The sequence below is a fragment of the Bombina bombina genome, chromosome 12 (assembly GCF_027579735.1).
Source record: "Bombina bombina isolate aBomBom1 chromosome 12, aBomBom1.pri, whole genome shotgun sequence".
NCBI classification, from domain to species: domain Eukaryota; kingdom Metazoa; phylum Chordata; class Amphibia; order Anura; family Bombinatoridae; genus Bombina; species Bombina bombina.
In genome coordinates, this window is record NC_069510.1 from 107,613,106 (window position 1) to 107,633,888 (window position 20,783).

The 20,783-nt window shown below is 39.9% G+C and overlaps 1 protein-coding gene across 1 annotated transcript in view; it reads right to left on the minus strand.

Annotated features, from left to right (window-relative positions):
* Positions 1–20,783, minus strand: part of COL27A1 (collagen type XXVII alpha 1 chain) — a 591,531-nt gene that overhangs the window by 204,587 nt on the left and 366,161 nt on the right. Inside the window, exons 31-33 of the mRNA XM_053696152.1 lie at positions 6,940–6,984; positions 6,806–6,859; positions 6,247–6,300 (exon numbers count right to left, since the gene is read on the minus strand). Coding sequence (XP_053552127.1) covers positions 6,247–6,300; positions 6,806–6,859; positions 6,940–6,984 — 153 coding nt within the window. The remainder of the gene's footprint in view (positions 1–6,246; positions 6,301–6,805; positions 6,860–6,939; positions 6,985–20,783) is intronic.

A 20,783-nucleotide genomic window follows, 5' to 3' on the forward strand; every position in this document is an offset into this window, starting at 1 on the left:
GTAAAGCTCAAGTTTAAATTATTTTTGTTTATCATGTCAATGAAATTCTTAATGTCTGCAGGGGGACCTGACCATATAAGCAGTAGGTCATCAATATAGCGTTTAAAGAAACAAATGTGGGACCTGAATGTGTTACTGTGGTCAAAGATGTTTTCTAGCTCCCATTTGCCAAGAAATAAATTGGCATACGAGGGGGCGTATTTCGCCCCCATGGCTGTGCCACATTTTAGTACATAGTATTTACCTTCAAAAGTAAAAAAGTTATGAGTCAATAAGAACTCCAGAATTCTCAAAATATATTTTTGAAAATCTGATGTATATTCCGTATGTGTTGCCAAATAATATTTTACTGCTTCAATACCCTTATTGTGTGGGATCCTAGAGTAAAGTGAGACTACATCAACTGAGAGCCAATGGTAGTTAGTTTGCCATTTTATGTTAGTTAGAAGATTTAGTATGTGTTTTGAATCCCTCGTATATGAAGGTAGTAGGTGGACTAATGGCTGCAAAATAGCATCAAGCCACTGGGACAATCTTTCAAAGATGGAATCTATGCCGCTAACTATAGGGCGGCCTTGTACGTTATGAAGGGATTTGTGAACCTTAGGGAACATATGAAAAACTGGGATTCTTGGGTATTTTACATAGAGGTAGTCAGCTGTGTTTTCATCTAAGAAACCATGTTCAATGCCATCATCTAGTATATCAAAAAGGAGCTTCTTATACTCATTTGTTGGATTTCTGGGAAGAATAGAGTAGTCAGTAGGGATGTTGAGTTGTCTGTGTGCCTCTGATATGTAGTCCTGCCTATCAAGTACCACAACGGTACCCCCCTTATCTGATGGGCGGATTACTAAGTCTGATCTTAGCTGTAAAGACTTGAGTGCTTCCGTCTGTTTTTTGGTAAGATTTTTAGTTGTTCGTTCAGTGGTTTCTTTTAGTTTATGCAAATCTGATTCTACTCGTGCATGGAAAGTTTCAATTATAGGTCCTCTGTTTTGTATTGGATAAAAAGTAGATTTATTTCTAAATGAGTGTGCCCTATTGAGTGTTCCTGATATTGTGTTGCTCTCAATTGCTAAATTTTGTAGGGATATGAGATCACATGTTTCTGAAAAGGTATTTATGCCTGTGGTAGGTGTGGTGCAGAAGCTATCTGGTTCCAAAATGAATGTCTCCTGAACAGTATCTGCAAAATATTTTTTTAAAGTGATGTTTCTGACGAATTTGTTGATATCAATGAGTGTCTGAAATATATCAAAGTTAGTAGTGGGTGCAAACCCTAAGCCTAAAGATAGTACATCTATTTGATCTTGAGTGAGAGTAGCTGAGGATAAATTAACTACACTGTTCATTTGTATTTGGTCAGTGTGCGGTTCCCCCTTACTGGATATCTCTCTTGGTTGTTGGCCTGCATCCCCCCTATACCCTCTGTTTGGGGGTCCATAGGAAAAACCTGGTTCAATAATGACATTTCCTGTGTTCCTGTGTCTACTGCAAATGTACTAGCTCGTTCATCTAGTCTATTGGTAGCAGTATATTTGGAGACAGTGTTTTTATCTTTAGGTTTCACTACTCTAGGTGCAGAATTAGTGCCTATAGTGTTAGGTACAACGGAAGTATTAGAAATATTGGACATATTAGAAATGTTAGGGGCAATAGGAGGCTTTAGAATGCCTTGTTGTGAATTAGAGATAGTGTTGATCTGTGTCTCTATGTCCATTTCACCACCTGATGTATATTCATCGGACGATCTGTCTGTATCACTGTCAGAAAAGCTGACCTGTTTTTGGTTACCCCTTCTATGTCTACGATTGCCCCTATGTTTGTTATGTTTGTTCTGTGGCAAGCTCCTTCTATAGTTGGAACGTTGTTTTTTGTTCCAAATATATACTGAATTTTTCTGATAATCGGTTTTATCCCGAATAAACTTGATGTGTTTATTTTCCATTATGACTTGCTTGCCACGGGCCAAAGACTCTTGTAGTATTTTATCAAATTTTGCAAAGTTAGGGTCAGTACTACGGTTATTTAACTCTATCTGAATAGTGTCTATCTCTTGCTTAATTAAATTAAGTTGCTGAGTTCTATATTGGATTAACAATAGCATTAATTGACATGAACATTCAGATAGTGCTGCATTCCATTTATCAACAAACTCAATGTCCGTTGTATCAACATCAAAGGTAGGAAATTTAAAAATCCTTAGTCCTCTTGGGATCATTTGTGCTTTAAGATAGGATTGAAATGTCCAAATGTCCCATTGTGCTTTGGTCTCTTTAAATAACAAAGTCTCCACTGCATCGAATAAAGTGCTAAGTGAAAGTGTCCCCTTGTCCTCTGAGAATATTTTTTCACATTCTGTTGAGAAATTACTCCGTGCTGTAGCGGGTCTCAGAGAAAAGTATTGTGGTGGTGCTGTTTCTTCCATTGTTATAATGGTTCAGTATTCGTTGCCAAAATGGATACTCAAAATAGAGATGTGGAAGCCCTTATAATAATAGATAACAGCGAAAAGTTTCCCAAGGTATCACCAGTAATACCCAAATATTAAAGTAATATAGGAAAGATGTGGGAAATCCTCTTCTAATATGCAATATATAGATGCAAGTGCAAAGTGCATACAGGTGAATACTGTTGTGTCCGGGACTTACCCTTAAGGAGCCTAACCGCCCCCGGAATCAGTGTATACCATGTAGTACCTCAGACAGGAACTCAAGCATGCCGGGGGACCTCCGCGGTCAAACCGAAATCGATTCGGTGGGCTGTCTGCTCCAAACCAGCCGGCGTGATGTGAGAAACTCCAGCAGCGCTTCAGGCTAAACACAGGTGCGCTGCGATGTCTGTTTATGACGTTGCAGGATCTCCTGTAGGGGGGGCGGTGCTCTTGCTTCACCCGGATTTTACAACAGTATACTTTGTATGTAAGGGCTTTGAGCTGATCCAAGCTGGTGCGATAAAGACAATCAAAGAAGTAGGGTCGGATCCAGCTTTATGCAAATAAAATCCATCTTTATTGGCAAAGTTAAAACGCCAAGAGTGGCTCAGCGAACAGCATACAGAAAACCAGTGTGTGAGCGTGACACCACGGCTTACATGTTTCGGCACTCAGCCGTAATCATAGCCATAGGTGTCATGCAGGTGAATACAAGTTTAAAAAACTGTGTTACAATTGTGATTGGTTAAAAACATTAGATACAAAACACGCCCACACCAGGTAAAGGGTAATTTGATTAACCCTTAGTATCCAAACTACGCTACAGCAAGAGTACACACACTACAGTATATATAAAATTCGATAATTAGAAATATGAACAAATTTCTAAAATAGAAATTTCTAAAATAGAAAACTGCTAAGAGTAATTTGAGAACATTGAGGAAAGATTGCCCTGACTTTCACAGATTATTTTTGCGCTAGATATCATTATCGTTAGCAAGCACTAGAACATCATATGTATATTTGCAGAATTCTAAATGGCATAATTTAAACTTGGGTTGAGTAATAATAATATCAGTTAACTGAAATAGGTTCTCTTACAGTATTATCTCTCCAAGGTATGTACCCCAAAAAGGGATGTGGTTATATACGCGCAAGTAAAAATACACATACATTAATACAGGCTATATACGTATATATGTTCATACAACTAGCGGGGCAGGCTTAGAATGTAACCCTCAATACGTATGGAAGGATTGTTCAGAGAGATATTTAAAGAGTGAGACACATCTAAAATATATCTAGAAGTGTTAAAAAAGTGTTAAAGAAATAGGACAAAGGGATGGAATATAATAGAATAACAGGCTAGATTAGCTGTTGACCAACTGGACAGAGACCAACTTTTGGTAGATAAACCTGCTAATACACATAGGGATTTTTTAGGTGTTCATTTTGTAACAACTTTTAGCACACAATATTCCCAAATCTGCGACATAGTCAGGAAACATTTCCCGCTATTAGCAGCTGACGAGAAGTTGGTTGAAACTGTAAAACAAGGTGTTAGATGTTCTTACAAGAAGAGCCCTACTTTGGCTTCCATTTTGTCTCCCACAGAACTAAAACAGATTCCAAGTCATACTAGCTCATGGTTACATCATCTGGGCATGTTCAAGTGTGGCCATAAGAAATGCAAACCATGTGATTTTGCATGGGTTATTAAAGAATTCACTTCAGCAATAACAGGACAGACATATCCCATTAAATCTTGCTTAAATTGTCAAAGCACTAATGTTATATATATCATTACATGTACCCTATGTAATATTCAATACATAGGGTTAACCTCTAGGGATATAAATTCCCGGATTAGAGAACACTTTTCGACTATTACAAAAGGTACATCTAGCACACCACTTGTACAACACTTTGCCACAAAACATCATAGTAGCCTAAATTCATTTAAATGGGCAGCAATAGAACAAGCTAAAGTGCCCAAGAGAGGTGGTAATCTGGATAACATACTTGCCAAAAGGGAAGTATATTGGATATACACCCTAAAAACCAGATTACCATTGGGTTTAAACTCAAGATATGATTTGATCAACTTCTGGGAATAATTTCAAAATAACTTTAAAATATCAATATCAACATTCATATTCAAGATCACCTCATATACATACATATATACATATTATTCATTTACAGGAACTGTTATTCTATTATATTCCATCCCTTTGTCCTATTTCTTTAACACTTTTTTAACACTTCTAGATATATTTTAGATGTGTCTCACTCTTTAAATATCTCTCTGAACAATCCTTCCATACGTATTGAGGGTTACATTCTAAGCCTGCCCCGCTAGTTGTATGAACATATATACGTATATAGCCTGTATTAATGTATGTGTATTTTTACTTGCGCGTATATAACCACATCCCTTTTTGGGGTACATACCTTGGAGAGATAATACTGTAAGAGAACCTATTTCAGTTAACTGATATTATTATTACTCAACCCAAGTTTAAATTATGCCATTTAGAATTCTGCAAATATACATATGATGTTCTAGTGCTTGCTAACGATAATGATATCTAGCGCAAAAATAATCTGTGAAAGTCAGGGCAATCTTTCCTCAATGTTCTCAAATTACTCTTAGCAGTTTTCTATTTTAGAAATTTCTATTTTAGAAATTTGTTCATATTTCTAATTATCGAATTTTATATATACTGTAGTGTGTGTACTCTTGCTGTAGCGTAGTTTGGATACTAAGGGTTAATCAAATTACCCTTTACCTGGTGTGGGCGTGTTTTGTATCTAATGTTTTTAACCAATCACAATTGTAACACAGTTTTTTAAACTTGTATTCACCTGCATGACACCTATGGCTATGATTACGGCTGAGTGCCGAAACATGTAAGCCGTGGTGTCACGCTCACACACTGGTTTTCTGTATGCTGTTCGCTGAGCCACTCTTGGCGTTTTAACTTTGCCAATAAAGATGGATTTTATTTGCATAAAGCTGGATCCGACCCTACTTCTTTGATTGTCAGAGTAAATAGTACATACCAGCACTATTTTAAAATAACAAACTCTTGATTGAATAATAAAAAACTACAGTTAAACACTAAAAAACTCTAAGCCATCTCAGTGGAGATGTTGCCTGTACAACGGCAAAGAGAATGACTGGGGTAGGCGGAGCCTAGGAGGGATCATGTGACCAGCTTTGCTGGGCTCTTTGCCATTTCCTGTTGGGGAAGAGAATATCCCACAAGTAAGGATGACGCCGTGGACCGGACACACCTATGTTGGAGAAATGTGTATAATGTCCCTTTAAAGCCATAACATGAAATTGACATTTGTAGTCATACAATAATGTCTTTATGACCGACACACAAGTTTGTCTTTCTGATAAAACACTTTCATAAAATGTATCGTTAGAAAATAAAGCTTTATCCCTTCCTCTGAAGCTACTGCCAATTTAGCCCATTAGAGGTCTGTAGCATGTACTGAAATTTCACTACCAGATACAATTGTATTGTGGGTGCATCAAGCAATTTACATATTATTGACCTGGTTATCATATAACTAAGAAACATCTTACTGCATGTGCACAATTTGTCCTAACATGAATTGTTGTATGGCTAGTTGACAGTTCGTGTTTGGACATACAAAGGGATTACTCCAGTACTCTCACTGAGAGGACACTTGTAAAATTTATCTCAGCGACAGTCATTACCATACAATGAAGCTTTATGAAGTAACAGATAACTTAAAATATGCCCTTGCTCTTATCTAAATGGCACATGTACCTTGTGTCCGATTTCACCCAAAGCACCAACAGGTCCTTGTGGCCCCTGGGGCCCCTGGATGAGAAAGACAGTTATTATTATACATATAGCAGGAACGGGCATTAGTGTCCATGAAAAGCATGCACATGATCTACTGTAGAAAGCTGTGCTTTCATATGAAATGCTTAAAATAGTCAAACATCTGTATAAACTATAAATAATCAAACTCTTTAAACTTTAATGGGGATATAATGACAATCATGATGTAATATAGATAGATAAGACTTTTATCTTATTCAGCCAGATTGGCAAAATCTTCTGCATTCCAAACAGTCATTTGTCGTTTTGTAATAGAACGTTAATCCACAAACAAGACAACCTCCTAGTGGGTTTCCGAAATATATATGTTTTGGCAGTTTTGGATGCAGTGTTAAACAGCTAATGCATAATTCTATACATTCATTGATATGAAGGGTTAGAGTTAAGCATAAAGATAAGAAAAGTGTAAAACAGAAAGAAAAATAAAGAAAGGTTCATTGGGCAGATCGGCTATATAGCCTTTATGGTGGATGCCACTTACCGGATTTCCTGGAATTCCTTTTTCACCAGGCGGGCCGGAGGATCCTGGGATTCCCTGTAAAATTTAAACTGTTAGTTGAAGTGGTGTTACTTGTTTATCTGTTTGAGAATTAAATCTACCATTCTCTTACTTACTGGAAAGCCACGTGGTCCCACAAGCCCTCGCTCACCCATCTTGCCCTGATTAAAGAAAAAAAAAAATATTATCATGGCAGTTGGGCCTCTGCCATCATATTAAGAGTTTACAGCAGCCAACAAGTTTAAAGACACTCTCTATTTAGTACTTTTAAATTAGGAAGGATCCGTACTTCTTGTGAGTCAGATTACATTTTGGAATGTCTTCTACTGAATCTTCTTCTTGGCTGTCTTTTCAAAGCTTATCCAAAACGTCTCAAGGCGATAAGTATGCGAGACTAGCTAGCACAGTCATTAAAAAGAAAAAAAAATGTAGACATACTTGTCACTCATTAAAATAATTAATGAAAAAGAGAGTGTGACAATCATTGTTCCTGTGAGTGTCTGTGTGCTCATAAAATGAAGTGATGAAAGATCAATGGCTCTATAAGGATTATTATTATTATTATTAGTATCGGTTATTTGTAGAGCGCCAACAGATTCCGCAGCGCTGTAAACAGAGGGTAGTACAACAAAACAATTAAAGGGATCAAATGGGTAGAGGGCCATGCCAAGAGTTGCACTGTTGTAATCAGCTCTTAAGAAGGTGATCTACAAACAGCTGGACTTAAGTGGGTTCAGGGGATAGCAATGGAGGAGTGGAACTGGTATAAAGTAAGGTTAGCGTAGATTGTATGCATCCATGAACAGTAGAGTCTTTAGGGAGCGCTTGAAGCTTTCAAAACTAGGGGAGATTCTTGTGGGGCGAGGCAGAGAGTTCCACAAGATGGGAGCCAGTCTGGAGAAGTCCTGTAAACGGGAGTGCAATGAGGTAACCAGAGAGGAGGAGAGAAGGAGGTCATGAGCAGAGTGAAGGGGACAGAAGGGAGAGAATCTGGAGACAAGGTCTGAGATATAGGGGGGAGCAGTGCAGTTGAGGGCTTTGTATGTCAGAGTGAGAATTTTGTGTTTGATCCTAGAGGCAAGAGGAAGCCAGTGAAGGGATTGGCAGAGAGGAGCAGCAGATGAAGAGCGACGTGTAAGGAAGATGAGTCTGGCAGAGGCATTCATTATGGATTGTAAAGGAGCTAGGCGGCAGGTGGGGAGACCAGAGAGGACAGAGTTGCAGTAATCAAGGCGGGAAAGAATGAGAGAGTGGATTAAAATCTTAGTTGTGTCTTGTGTAAGGAAGTGTCTAATTTTGTAGATGTTTTTAAGGAAGCGGCAGGCTTTAGCCAAGGACTGAATGTGAGGAGTGAAGGAAAGATCTGAGTCAAATGTGACCCCCGAGACATCGGGCATGCGGGGTAGGGGTAATGATGGAGTTGTCGACAGTTATGGAGATATTAGGGGTGAAGATTTTGGAAGAAGGGGGGAAAATGAGGAGCTCAGTTTTAGAGAGATTTAGCTTGAGGTAGTGAGAAGACATCCAGGAAGAGATGTGAGAAAGACAGTTAGTGACACGGGTTAGCAAGGAAGGAGATAGGTCTGGTGCAGAGAAGTAGATTTGGGTGTCATCGGCATACAAATGATATTGGAAACCGTGGGACTTAATTAGGGAACATAGTGATGACGTATATATTGAGAATAGAAGGGTGGATCGAGGACAGAGCCTTGCGGTACTCTAACAGAAAGTGGTGACGGGGCAGAGGAGGCCCCAGAGAAGGCTACACTAAAGGTACGGTTTGACAGGTAGGAAGAGAGCCACGAAAGGGCTGTGTCACAGATGCCGAAGGATTGGATGGTTTGGAGCAAAAGAGGGTGGTCGACAGTGTCAAAGGCTGCAGACATATCAAGGAGGATAAGCAGAGAGAAGTGGCCTTTTGATTTTGCTGTGAGTAGGTCATTGGTGACCTTAACAATAGCTGTCTCTGTGGAGTGATAGGGACGAAATCCAGATTGCAGCGGGTCAAGAAGGGAGTTTAACATAAGGAAATGGGATAGGCGTGCATATACTAGTTTTTCGAGAAGCTTTGAGGCACGAGGGAGGAGGGAAATAGGGCAGTAGTTGGATGGGGAGGTAGGATCAAGGGAAGGTTTTTTGAGGATAGGTGTGACCAGTGCATGTTTTATCGATGAGGGAAATGTACCAGTGCTGAGGGAGAGGTTGAAAATGTGTGTTAGTATAGGGGTAAGGGTAGCAGAGAGGGAGGGGAGTAGCTGTGAGGGGATAGGGTCAAGGGGACAGGTAGTGAGGTGAGAGTGCAGTATACGTGCCGAAACTTCTTCCTCAGTAACAGGGGAGAATGAACTAAGTTTCAGGTTATGAGGGTTGTGATTGAGTGAGAGCATTTGAGGGGGGGGGGGGGAGAATGGAATTATGTTGAGAGCTGATTTCATTTCTGATGGAGTCAATTTTGTTAGTGAAGTGACTGGCAAAGTCTTTAGATGACAGAGAAGTTGTATTAGGAAGTGGGGGAGGGCGGAGGAGAGTATTGAAAGTGGAGAACAGACGTTTTGGGTTTGAAGAAAGATTAGAGATAAGAGTAGAGAAGTAGTGTTGCTTATGGATTAAGGGCAGAATAGTAGGAGTTCAAGATTAATTTGTAATGAAGAAAATCAGCTGAACTCCGTGATTTTCTCCAGTGCCGTTCAGCAGTACAGGAACATCTGCGTAGGTACCGTGTCAGAGGAGTATGCCAGGGCTGAGGATGAGTGTGTGATGAGGGGCGAGATTGTCAAGGACGGATATAAGGGTGGAATTATAGTGGCAGATAGATTGTTCAGGGCAGGAAAAGGAGGAGAAGGATGAGAGGAGCGGTTTAAGGGAATTAGCAAGTTGTTGCTGATCTAAAGACATAATGCTTCTGTGAAGTTTGGTGTGAGGAGTAGAAGGAGGGAGAGTTGTAGGAAGGGATGATATGTTGCAAGTGAGGAGATGGTGGTCAGAAAGAGGAAAAGGGGAGTTTGGGAAAAGGGGAGTTTGAGAAGTTTGAGAGAGTGCATCGATAGCTAAAGATCAGGTCAAAAGAGTGACCGTCTTTGTGAGTGGGAGAATCAGTCCATTGTGACAGACCGAAAGAGGAAGTGAGTTGCAGAAGTTGTTTAGCAGATGAGGCAGTGGGATTGTTAAGGGGGATGTTGAAGTTGCCAAGAATGAGGGAAGGGATGTCTGAGGAAAGGAAATAAGGTAGCCAGGCAGCCAAGTGATCTAGAAATTTAGTTGAGGAGCCAGGGAGTCGGTATATGACTGCAACACGTACAGAGAGAGGGGAGAATAAGCGAATCATGTGGGTTTCAAATGAGGGAAAAGTGAGGGAAGAGATGGGATGTATTTGTTGAAAGGTGCAACGAGAGGAAAGTAAAATACCTACACCACCTCCTTGTCTATTACCAGACCTAGGAGTGTGGCTGAAGTGGAGACCCCCATGTGACAGAGCAGCAGTGGATGCTGTGTCTAGGGGAGAGAGACAGGTTTCTGTTAGGGCCAGAAGGTTGAGGGAGCGGGAGATGAAGAGGTCATGTATAGAAGTGGGCTTGTTGCAAACAAAGCGAGAGTTCCAGAGTGCACAAGTGAAAGGAAGAGGAATGTGAGTAAGGTGTGCAGAGTTTTGTTTTCTGAGTCTATGGGATGGTACACATGGATGTGCACGGCTTGTCAGTGGTTGGGGACCAGGATTAGGGGAGATGTCACCAGCAGTAAGTAGAAGCAGGAGGGAGAGTGACATGAGATGAGATACAAATTTGCAGTAGTGAGACTGCTTTTGAGATGAGCTGCACGGGGGAGAGAGAGTGTTTAGGAATAGGTAAAGTTCATGAGTACAAAAGTAAGGTGATTTTAAGAGAGATGGGCTAATGAACAGTGCAGGTGGAGAGGGAGAATGAGTAATTGAATAGTGTAGTTTGTTATAGAGACAAAGGGTAGCAAAAAGGAATATGAATATGTTGAGCATTTTTACAAAATTGGGAACCAGTTAGAAACATAAGACACAGAATTACTGTAACAATTGCATAAGGGAACAAAAGGTATGTGAAACATAATATCACAAAAGTACTGTGTATTCTATAGGGTTAAGGGAATGGAAGGATGTGCTGATCAGTGTTTGCACTTGTCATTTCAGGAGAGTGAAAGTTGTGTGGGAGACTATCTATAAAGGATCACACATAGGATGAAAAAACAAAATTTATGCTTACCTGATAAATTGATTTCTTCTATGGTAAGACGAGTCCACGGATTCATCCTTTACTTGTGGGATATTATCCTCCTGCTAACAGGAAGTGGCAAAAGAGCACCACAGCAGAGCTGTCTATATAGCTCCTCCCTTAGTTCCACCCCCCAGTCATTCGACCGAAGGTACAGGAAGAAAAAGGAGAAACTACAAGGTGCAGAGGTGACTGAAGGTTAAATCAAAAAAATGTAATCTGTCTTAAAATGACAGGGCGGGCCATGGACTCGTTTTACCATAGAAGAAATCAATTTAACAGGTAAGCATAAATGTAGTTTTCTTCTATAAAGGTAAGACTAGTCCACGGATTCATCCTTTGCTTGTGGGATACAATACCAAAGCTACAGGACACGGATGAACGGGAGGGACAAGACAGATGGTTAAACAGTAGACACCACTGCTTGAAGAACTTTTCTCCCAAAAATAGCCCCCAAAGAAGCAAAGGTATCAAATTTGGAAAATTTGGAAAAGGTATGAAACGAAGACCAAGTCGCAGCCTTACAAATCTGTTCAACAGAAGCATCATTTTTAAAAGCCCATGTGGAAGCCACCGCTCTAGTAGAGTGAGCTGTAATTCTTTCAGAAGGCTGATGTCCAGCAGTCTCGTATGCCAAACAGATGATGCTTTTCAGCCAAAAGGCAAGAGAGGTAGCCGTAGCTTTTTGACCTCTACGTTTTCCAGAATACACAACAAACAAAGAAGTTTAATATCTATGGAATGCATAGGTTCAACCGGAACCCCTCGAAGAACTTTAAGAACTAAATTCAAACTCCATGGCGGAGCAACAGGTTTAAACACAGGCTAAAGCCTGACAGAACGACTGAACGTCTGGAATATCTGCCAGACGTTTGTGCAGCAGAATTGATAAAGCAGATATCTGTCCCTTTAAGGAACTAGCTGATAGCCCCTTCTCCAATCCTTCTTGGAGAAAGGACAAAATCCTAGGAATCCTAACCTCACTCCATGAGTAGCCTTTGGATTCGCACCAATAAAGATATTTACGCCATATCTTATGATAAATTTTCCTGGTGACAGGCTTTTGAGCCTGAATCAAGGTATCTATGACCGACTCAGAGAACCCCCGCTTGGATAAGATCAAGCGTTCAATCTCCAAGCAGTCAGTCGCAGAGAAACTAGATTTGGATGCTGGAACGGACCTTGAATCAGAAGGTCCTGTCTCAGTGGCAGAGTCCATGGTGGAAGAGATGACATGTCCACCAGGTCTGCATACCAAGTCCTGCGTGGCCACGCAGGTGCTATCAAAAGCACCGAAGCTCTCTCCTGTTTGATTCTGGCAATCAAACGAGGAAGGAGAGGAAATGGTGGAAACACATAAGCCAGGTTGAACGACCAGGGTACTGCTAGAGCATCTATCAGTACTGCCTGAGGATCCCTTGACCTGGACCCGTAACGAGGAAGTTTGGCATTCTGACGAGACGCCATCAGATCCAGTTCTGGTGTGCCCCATTGCTGAATCAATTGAGCAAACACCTCCGGATGGAGTTCCCACTCCCCAGGATGAAAAGTCTGGCGACTTAGAAAATCCGCTTCGCAGTTCTCCACTCCTGGGATATAGATTGCTGATAGATGGCAAGAGTGAGTCTCTGCCCATCAAATTATTTTGGTAATCTCTATCATCGCTAGAGAACTCTTTGTTCCCCGTGATGATTGATATATGCTACAGTCGTGATATTGTCCGACTGGAATATTATGAATCTGGCCGATGCCAGCTGAGGCCATGCCTGAAGCGCGTTGAATATCGCTCTCAGTTCTAGAATATTTATTGGGAGGAGAGCCTCTTCCTGAGTCCACAAACCCTGTGCTTTCAGGGAATTCCAGACTGCACCCCAGCCCAATAGGCTGGCGTCCGTCATCACTATGACCCACGCTAGCCTGCGGAAACGCATTCCCTTGGACAGATGATCCTGTGACAACCACCAAAGAAGAGAGTCTCTGGTCTCTTGGTCCAGATTTATCTGAGGAGATAAATCTGCATAATCCCCATTCCACTGTTTGAGCATGCAAAGTTGCAGTGGTCTGAGATGCAAGCGAGCAAACAGAACTATGTCCATTGCCGCTACCATTAAATCAATTACCTCCATACACTGAGCCACTGACGGCCGAGGAATGGAATGAAGAGCTCGGCAGATGGATAAAATTTTCATGTCCACCGAATCTTTCAGAGTTCCCAGGAATGGAACTCTTGTGAGAGGGATAAGTGAACTCTTTTTTACGTTCACCTTCCACCCGTGAGATCTTAGAAAAGCCTAAATAAAAAGAGAGAAGCGCTCAACCTGGGAACGAACAATAGCATAATAGCTTGTTCTATGGCTAGTTACCACCCTAGAAGCTGCCTCTTTTTGCTCAATATGTGCCTTTCACAGAGAAGAACTTTCCTGTAGCATATCAGTCTGATCCTGACTTCACAGTACAGTCCAGCCCCGAAATACCAGGCAATCCTTCTCTGAACAAGAGAAACAGCAAAACCCCAGACGTACGTTTCGGCCTATTGTGGGCCTCGTTAGAAAAGCCAACACGATGTCCGTGTGACACTTGGCTAGTTGGTAAGTTGACGCCTGGATTAAGATATCATCCAGATAAGGCTCCACAGCTATGCCCTGCGGCCTTAGAACCGCCAGAAGGGACCCTAGCACCTTTGTGAAAATTCTGGGAGCCGTGGCCAACCCGAAGGGAAGAGCCACAAACTGGTAATGCTTGTCCAGAAAGGCGAACCTGTCTTGTCAGGCCTGTTTACCCTTGTTCCAAGTCTGGTTAGGTCTCCAGACCGACTTGGATTGAGCAAAATTCCCCTCTTGATTTGCGGCTGGGGAAGAGGTAGAGGGATCACCTTTAAAGTTTCGAAAAGAACGAAAATTATTTTGTTTGGCCCTCATCTTATTCGTCTTATCCTGAGGAAGGGCATGGCCTTTCCCTCCAGTGATGTCTGAAATGATCTCTTTCAGTTCAGGCCCGAATAGGGTCTTACCCTTGAAAGGGATGGCTACAAGCTTAGCTTTTGATGACACATCAGCAGACCAGGACTTAAGCCATAACGCTCTACGCGCTAAAATGGCAAAACCTGAATTCTTTGCGGCTAATTTAGCCAATTGAAAAGCGGCATCTGCCATGAAAGAATTAGCTAGCTTGAGAGCCCTAATTCTATCCAGAATATCATCTAATGGGGTCTCAACCTGAAGAGCCTCTTCCAGAGCCTCGAACCAAAAGGACACTGCAGTAGTTACAGGAACAATGCATGCTATAGGTTGGAGAAGAAAACCTTGATGAACAAATATTTTCTTCAGGAGACCCTCTAATTTTTTATCCATAGGATCTTTGAAAGCACAACTGTCCTCAATAGGTATAGTTGTACGCAAAGCCAGGGTAGAAATAGCTCCCTCCACCTTAGGGACCGTCTGCCACAAATCCTGCACGGCATCTGATATGGAAAACATTTTCTTAAAAGTAGGAGGGGGAGCGAACGGAATACCTGGTCTATCCCACTCCTTAGTAACAATTTCCAAAATCCTCTTAGGGACCGGAAAAACTTCAGTGTAGGCAGGAACCTCTAGGAATCTGTCCATTTTACACAATTTCTCTGGAACTACAATAGGGTCACAATCATCCAGAGTCGCTAAAACCTCCCTGAGCAATAAGCGGAGGTGTTCTAGTTTAAATTTAAAAGCCGTCATATCTGAATCTGTCTGAGGGAACATATTTCCTGAATCAGAAATCTCTCCCTCAGCCAGCAAATCCCTCACTTCAGAACATTGTGAGGGTACATCGGATATGGCTAATAAAGCGTCAGAGGGCTCAGCGTTTGTTCTCACACCAGACCTACTGCGCTTCCCCTGCAACCCAGGCAGCTTAGATAAAACCTCTGTGAGGGTAGTATTCATAACTGCGGCCATATCTTGCAGGGTGAAAGAATTAGACGCACTAGAAGTACATGGCGTCGCTGGTGCGGGCGTTAATGGTTGTGACACTTGGGGAGAATTAGATGGTATAACCTGATTCCCTTCTGACTGAGAATCATTCTGCGACATACTTTTAGTAGCTAAAATATGTTCTTTACAATTTATTGACCTTTCAGTGCACGAGGGACACATTCTAAGTGGAGGTTCCACAATGGCTTCGAAACATATTGAACATTGACTTTCCTCAATGTCAGACACGTTGAACAGGCTAGTAATGACTACAAACAAGCATGAAAACACTTTATTTAGTGAAAAAAATAACAATCTTAAAAAACGGTACTGCGCCTTTAAGAGAAAAAAAGCATACACGTTCTGCAAAACAGCCTAAACATGCACCAAATTTTTCAAAATTTTGTATGCAGACACAATATAAGTAGTTAAGATTGCCCCACAAGGAATTTTAACATTTAACCCCTTAATTTGCAAACCGGATTGAAAATAAGCCCAGATCCGGAAAAGACACCCTCAGCACCTTGCCACAGCCCTGCTGTGGCCCTACCTATCCTCAGGGATCGTAAATGTGGGGTAAAAGCTTCGATTTGGCCCAAAACATACACCAGGGCCCTCAGGAGTTAGAGCTTGCTGCGAAAAACTAACTGCGCATCTGAGTCGTGAAAATAGGCCCCGCCCATCTCACTTGATGTCTCCACAGCCTCAAAGAACCGCACCAGAGCGGTTATAACTAGCCATGAGGGTTCTGAGACCTAAAGGTTAAGCCATGTGTGCCCTCAATAAAGTTGCCCAAAACATTATTGCCCACAAAAACGTTAAAGCACTCCCAAATCATAAAAACGTTTGCCCACAAACATTTACAACTCCGTGTCAACCATATTTGCAATTGGCCCTATATGCAAGCTAAGTAATGCCCTTCTTTTAGCTCTAGGATTACTGATTACCCTTACCCTCCTGGGTATAATGTCAGCCTTTCTGAAATACACAGTCTCTCCAGAAAAATATGACTGAACATACCTCACTGCTGCATAGCATGAAAACGTTCCTCACACTGAAGTTTCCTGTACTCCTCAGCCTCTGTGGGAACAGCAATGGATCTTAGTTACAAATGCTAAGATCATCATCCTCCAGGCAGCAGTCTTCATCCATCTGCTGCCTGAGAGTAAATAGTACACACCGGTACCATTTAAAATAAACTCTTGCTTGAAGAAATTAAAAACTAATATTTTATAACCTCTTTCACTTTACCCTTCCTAGTACTTAAGAGTAGGCAAAGAGAATGACTGGGGGTGGAGCAAAGGGAGGAGCTATATAGCAGCTCTGCTGTGGTGCTCTTTGCCACTTCCTGTTAGCAGGAGGATAATATCCCACAAGTAAAGGATGAATCCGTGGACTCGTCTTACCTTTATAGAAGAAATATTTACTTCCTTTAAATGCATTTCTGTTTCAAGCACCCACACATGACAATGATTATCCTCTGACATGGAGAGGGTAGACATTTTCTAAGGCCTTTAGGCAGGATATCAATAACTGTGGTCAGGACAATGCTTTCTACTTTTTGGTGACAAAACTGATCTTGAGGAGGAGCGCAACAATCTGCAGTATCAACAATTGACTAGTTTTGAGAACTATTGGATTTATCACAATATGTGCTTGTTCGCAATCACAGTCTTGTTATCCTGCTAATAACAGAATTGAACATTAGTCAGTATTGTCAGTGTTTTTCCAGTGATCACAATCGCAAAATTCTTTAGCCGATAATATTCCACAAGCACAAATTGTTACCTCATGGAAACATCATAACACTTTTATATGCCTTGTTAATCTTGCAATATCTTAACAACAATAAAAAATAAAGTATACAAACAAGATGACGATATTAGGGATTTAGCCATTATATCACAGGTTGAAGGACTTGTATGTTAATTGATCCCTTTTAATGCAATAGCGATACTAATAGGTAACTTGTGCAGTTTTCTCCCAAACCATTGCGATACATCTGTCTAAGGGATCTGAATGAGTATAGTGGGCATGTGTGTTTATTGGGTTATCAATTACGCTTTTTTCTTTTTAATGTATAATATTGCATCAGACCCTTGGATACAACAGAGCAATGCAATTGCAGACATAGGCATATAGTCTGGCATATTTGTATTACAGCAAAATTAACAGGTTGGTATAAACAAGAGGGGCAATAGAATATCCGTTTATGGGACATAACCATAATTAATTATAATTATATCACAGACTGCCCACAATTAAGGATGATTTGATATAATCCCAGTCTTTTCTTTCTATGCAAGGGAATTTTGGTCCGGAATTTAACAGTCCTATTAAAGTGAAACAATCACAAAAAAAGAACGGGATAACTGCTCTACCTCAACCGAAAAGGGTCGTAAGCGGTTGCAACTCCACCATCATTTTTACTTTGCCACAGCCTCTCCAGCCTTTAAAAGAAGCGTTCAGTCTGGCAGGTGCGAGATACCAGTGGGTTAATATCTTATAGTTCACTTCTAGTATTTTAGAGGAGACTGAGGATTTGTGGGTATTATATAAAAATATTTTGTAATTCAGTTGCACTTAAGGAAATTCTCAAGTCATTCTGCGATTACTGAGTGTAAAATTGGAGGCAACTATGATCTGTGCTATCTAGCAGCTTTCTTGTCAAGGATAATGTGCACCTTAAAGGGACAGTATACTATAAAATTGTTTTTCCCTTAATGTTTTTCCAATTACTTTTTTACCAGCTGCAGAGGATAAAATGTATGAGATTTGCCTTTTTTTAAGGCTTATTTGTGTATATGAATTAGCTGATTTTGTGTTTTGAAGCCACAACCCAATAAAATGGGTTGAGCTTGTAGATATAATCAGATCTCACTACTTTATCACATTGTGTACATATACATGTGTCTTTATCTTATATCTGTAGGTATAATCAGATATCATTACTTTATCACATTGTGTACATATACATGTGTCTGTATCTTATATCTGTAGGTATAATCAGATGTCATTACTTTATCACATTGTGTACATATACATGTGTCTTTATCTTATATCTGTAGGTATAATCAGATCTCATTACTTTATCACATTGTGTACATATACATGTGTCTTTATCTTATATCTGTAGGTATAATCAGATCTCATTACTTTATCACATTGTGTACATACATGTGTCTTTATCTTACATCTGTAGGTATAATCAGATCTCATTACTTTATCACATTGTGTACATATACCTGCTTCTTTATCTTATATCTGTAGGTATAATTAGATATCATTACTTTATCACACTGTGTACATATACCTGCTTCTTTATCTTATATCTGTAGGTATAATCAGATATCATTACTTTATCACATTGTGTACATATACATGTGTCTGTATGTTATATCTGTAGGTATAATCAGATATCATTACTTTATCACATTGTGTACATATACATGTGTCATTATCTTATATTTGTAGGTATAATCGGATCTCATTACTGTATCACATTGTGTACATATACATGTGCCTTTATCTTATATCTGTAGGTATAATCAGATCTCATTACTTTATCACATTGTGTACATATACATGTGTCTTTATCTTATAGCTGTAGGTATAATCAGATATCATTACTTTATCACATTGTGTACATATACATGTGTCTGTATCTTATATCTGTAGGTATAATCAGATGTCATTACTTTATCACATTGTGTACATATACATGTGTCTTTATCTTATATCTGTAGGTATAATCAGATCTCATTACTTTATCACATTGTGTACATATACATGTGTCTTTATCTTATATCTGTAGGTATAATCAGATCTCATTACTTTATCACATTGTGTACATATACCTGCTTCTTTATCTTATATCTGTAGGTATAATCAGATATCATTACTTTATCACATTGTGTACATATACATGTGTCTGTATGTTATATCTGTAGGTATAATCAGATATCATTACTTTATCACATTGTGTACATATACATGTGTCATTATCTTATATCTGTAGGTATAATCGGATCTCATTACTGTATCACATTGTGTACATATACATGTGCCTTTATCTTATATCTGTAGGTATAATCAGATCTCATTACTTTATCACATTGTGTACATATACATGTGTCTTTATCTTATAGCTGTAGGTATAATCAGATCTCATTACTTTATCACACTGTGTACATATACATGTGTCTTTATGTTATATCTGTAGGTATAATCAGATCTCATTACTTTATCACACTGTGTACATATACATGTCTATCTTATATCTGTAGGTATAATCAGATCTCATTACTTTATCACACTGTGTACATATACATGTGTCTGTATCTTATATCTGTAGGTATAATCAGATCTCATTACTTTATCACATTGTGCACATATACATGCTTCTTTATCTTATACCTGTAGGTATAATCAGATCTCATTACTGTATCACATTGTGTACATATACATGCGTCTTTATCTTATATCTGTAGGTATAATCAGATCTCATTACTTTATCACATTGTGTACATATACCTGCTTCTTTATCTTATATCTGTCCATAAACCAATCACCAATACTTGGAGAGAACAATGGGAAATTAAAATGTTATTACCTTATCTCTTCTATAACCCACTGGGAGTGTCATTTCTTCTACTGGCTGTGTTAATACAGCTTCGCCTTGAGGCCAAAAACATTCAGGATGGGTGAGGATACCACAGGCTAAATAAACTATTTCAAATGCTAATATAACGGTCATGGAAATACTTGTAAAAAATGTAATAAACTCCAGCAGGTAAAGTGGATCATTGGAAACAAATTAAAGGGGAGAACATTTTTGAGTAAACTGTCCCTTTAAGGGGGACTCTTAGCTGGTCCCTACTGTAAGGCAACGTATTCAGAAAGTGCTGTAGTTGTGCATATAAAAAGCAGGACATGAACGCCCCACCTGCTATGTCTCTCAGGTATGTCGGGCTCTTGTCCTCCATTCAGCAATTTAATTAAATTGATGGTCTCACCCATATTTGCGGGAAAAAAACACTATGCCCCAATGTCTAAACAGTCAACATGTCTCCCCTGAGCATGTGTTACATGTCTGTAGGGTACCTCTAACTAAACTAATTTATTTTGTTAGGTATGGTCTGTAAACGTTCGGCACCCAGCACAGGGATCGCCACACATGGAACTCTCAAAATCTGGGAATTGACGGGCACCGAGGCTTTGGCATCCTTTCCTTTATGCCAATCTAATAATATTTGCAATGTGGCTGCTTTACAGTAAGAGGTTCTAGAACCCCCAGTCCTCCTTCCTCTTGCACACTATGCATTGTGGCTTTAGTGATCCTCGGTTTACTCTTATCCCAGATGTGTTTATAAGTGCCTGGACTTGACATATAATTTGTTTAAAGTTTTATGGAGTCTGCCTGATTAGAATACAATATTCTTGGGAATATGATTTTGCTAATTTTTTATTAGTGTAACGTGCTTATTATCAATGTTTTAACTTTAATACATTGAGCAGGTAGCATTTGTATCTGTTGAGTAACAAAAGTGTGTTTAGTACATGTGCACAAACAATTGTACTTCTGAAAATGTGGGGGCGTACACAGCAGTAAGTCAAAAAGTGTTGTCTGAGGATTTATGGAACCTTTCAGCTGTGGAATTAGTGAAAAATTGCCCAAAAATTGTGCTGATAATTATCGAAAAATGTTATTCTGATTTGCACAATGAAAATGGCTGCGCATGGTTACGTCAGTATTGATTAAAACTCATCTGTAGC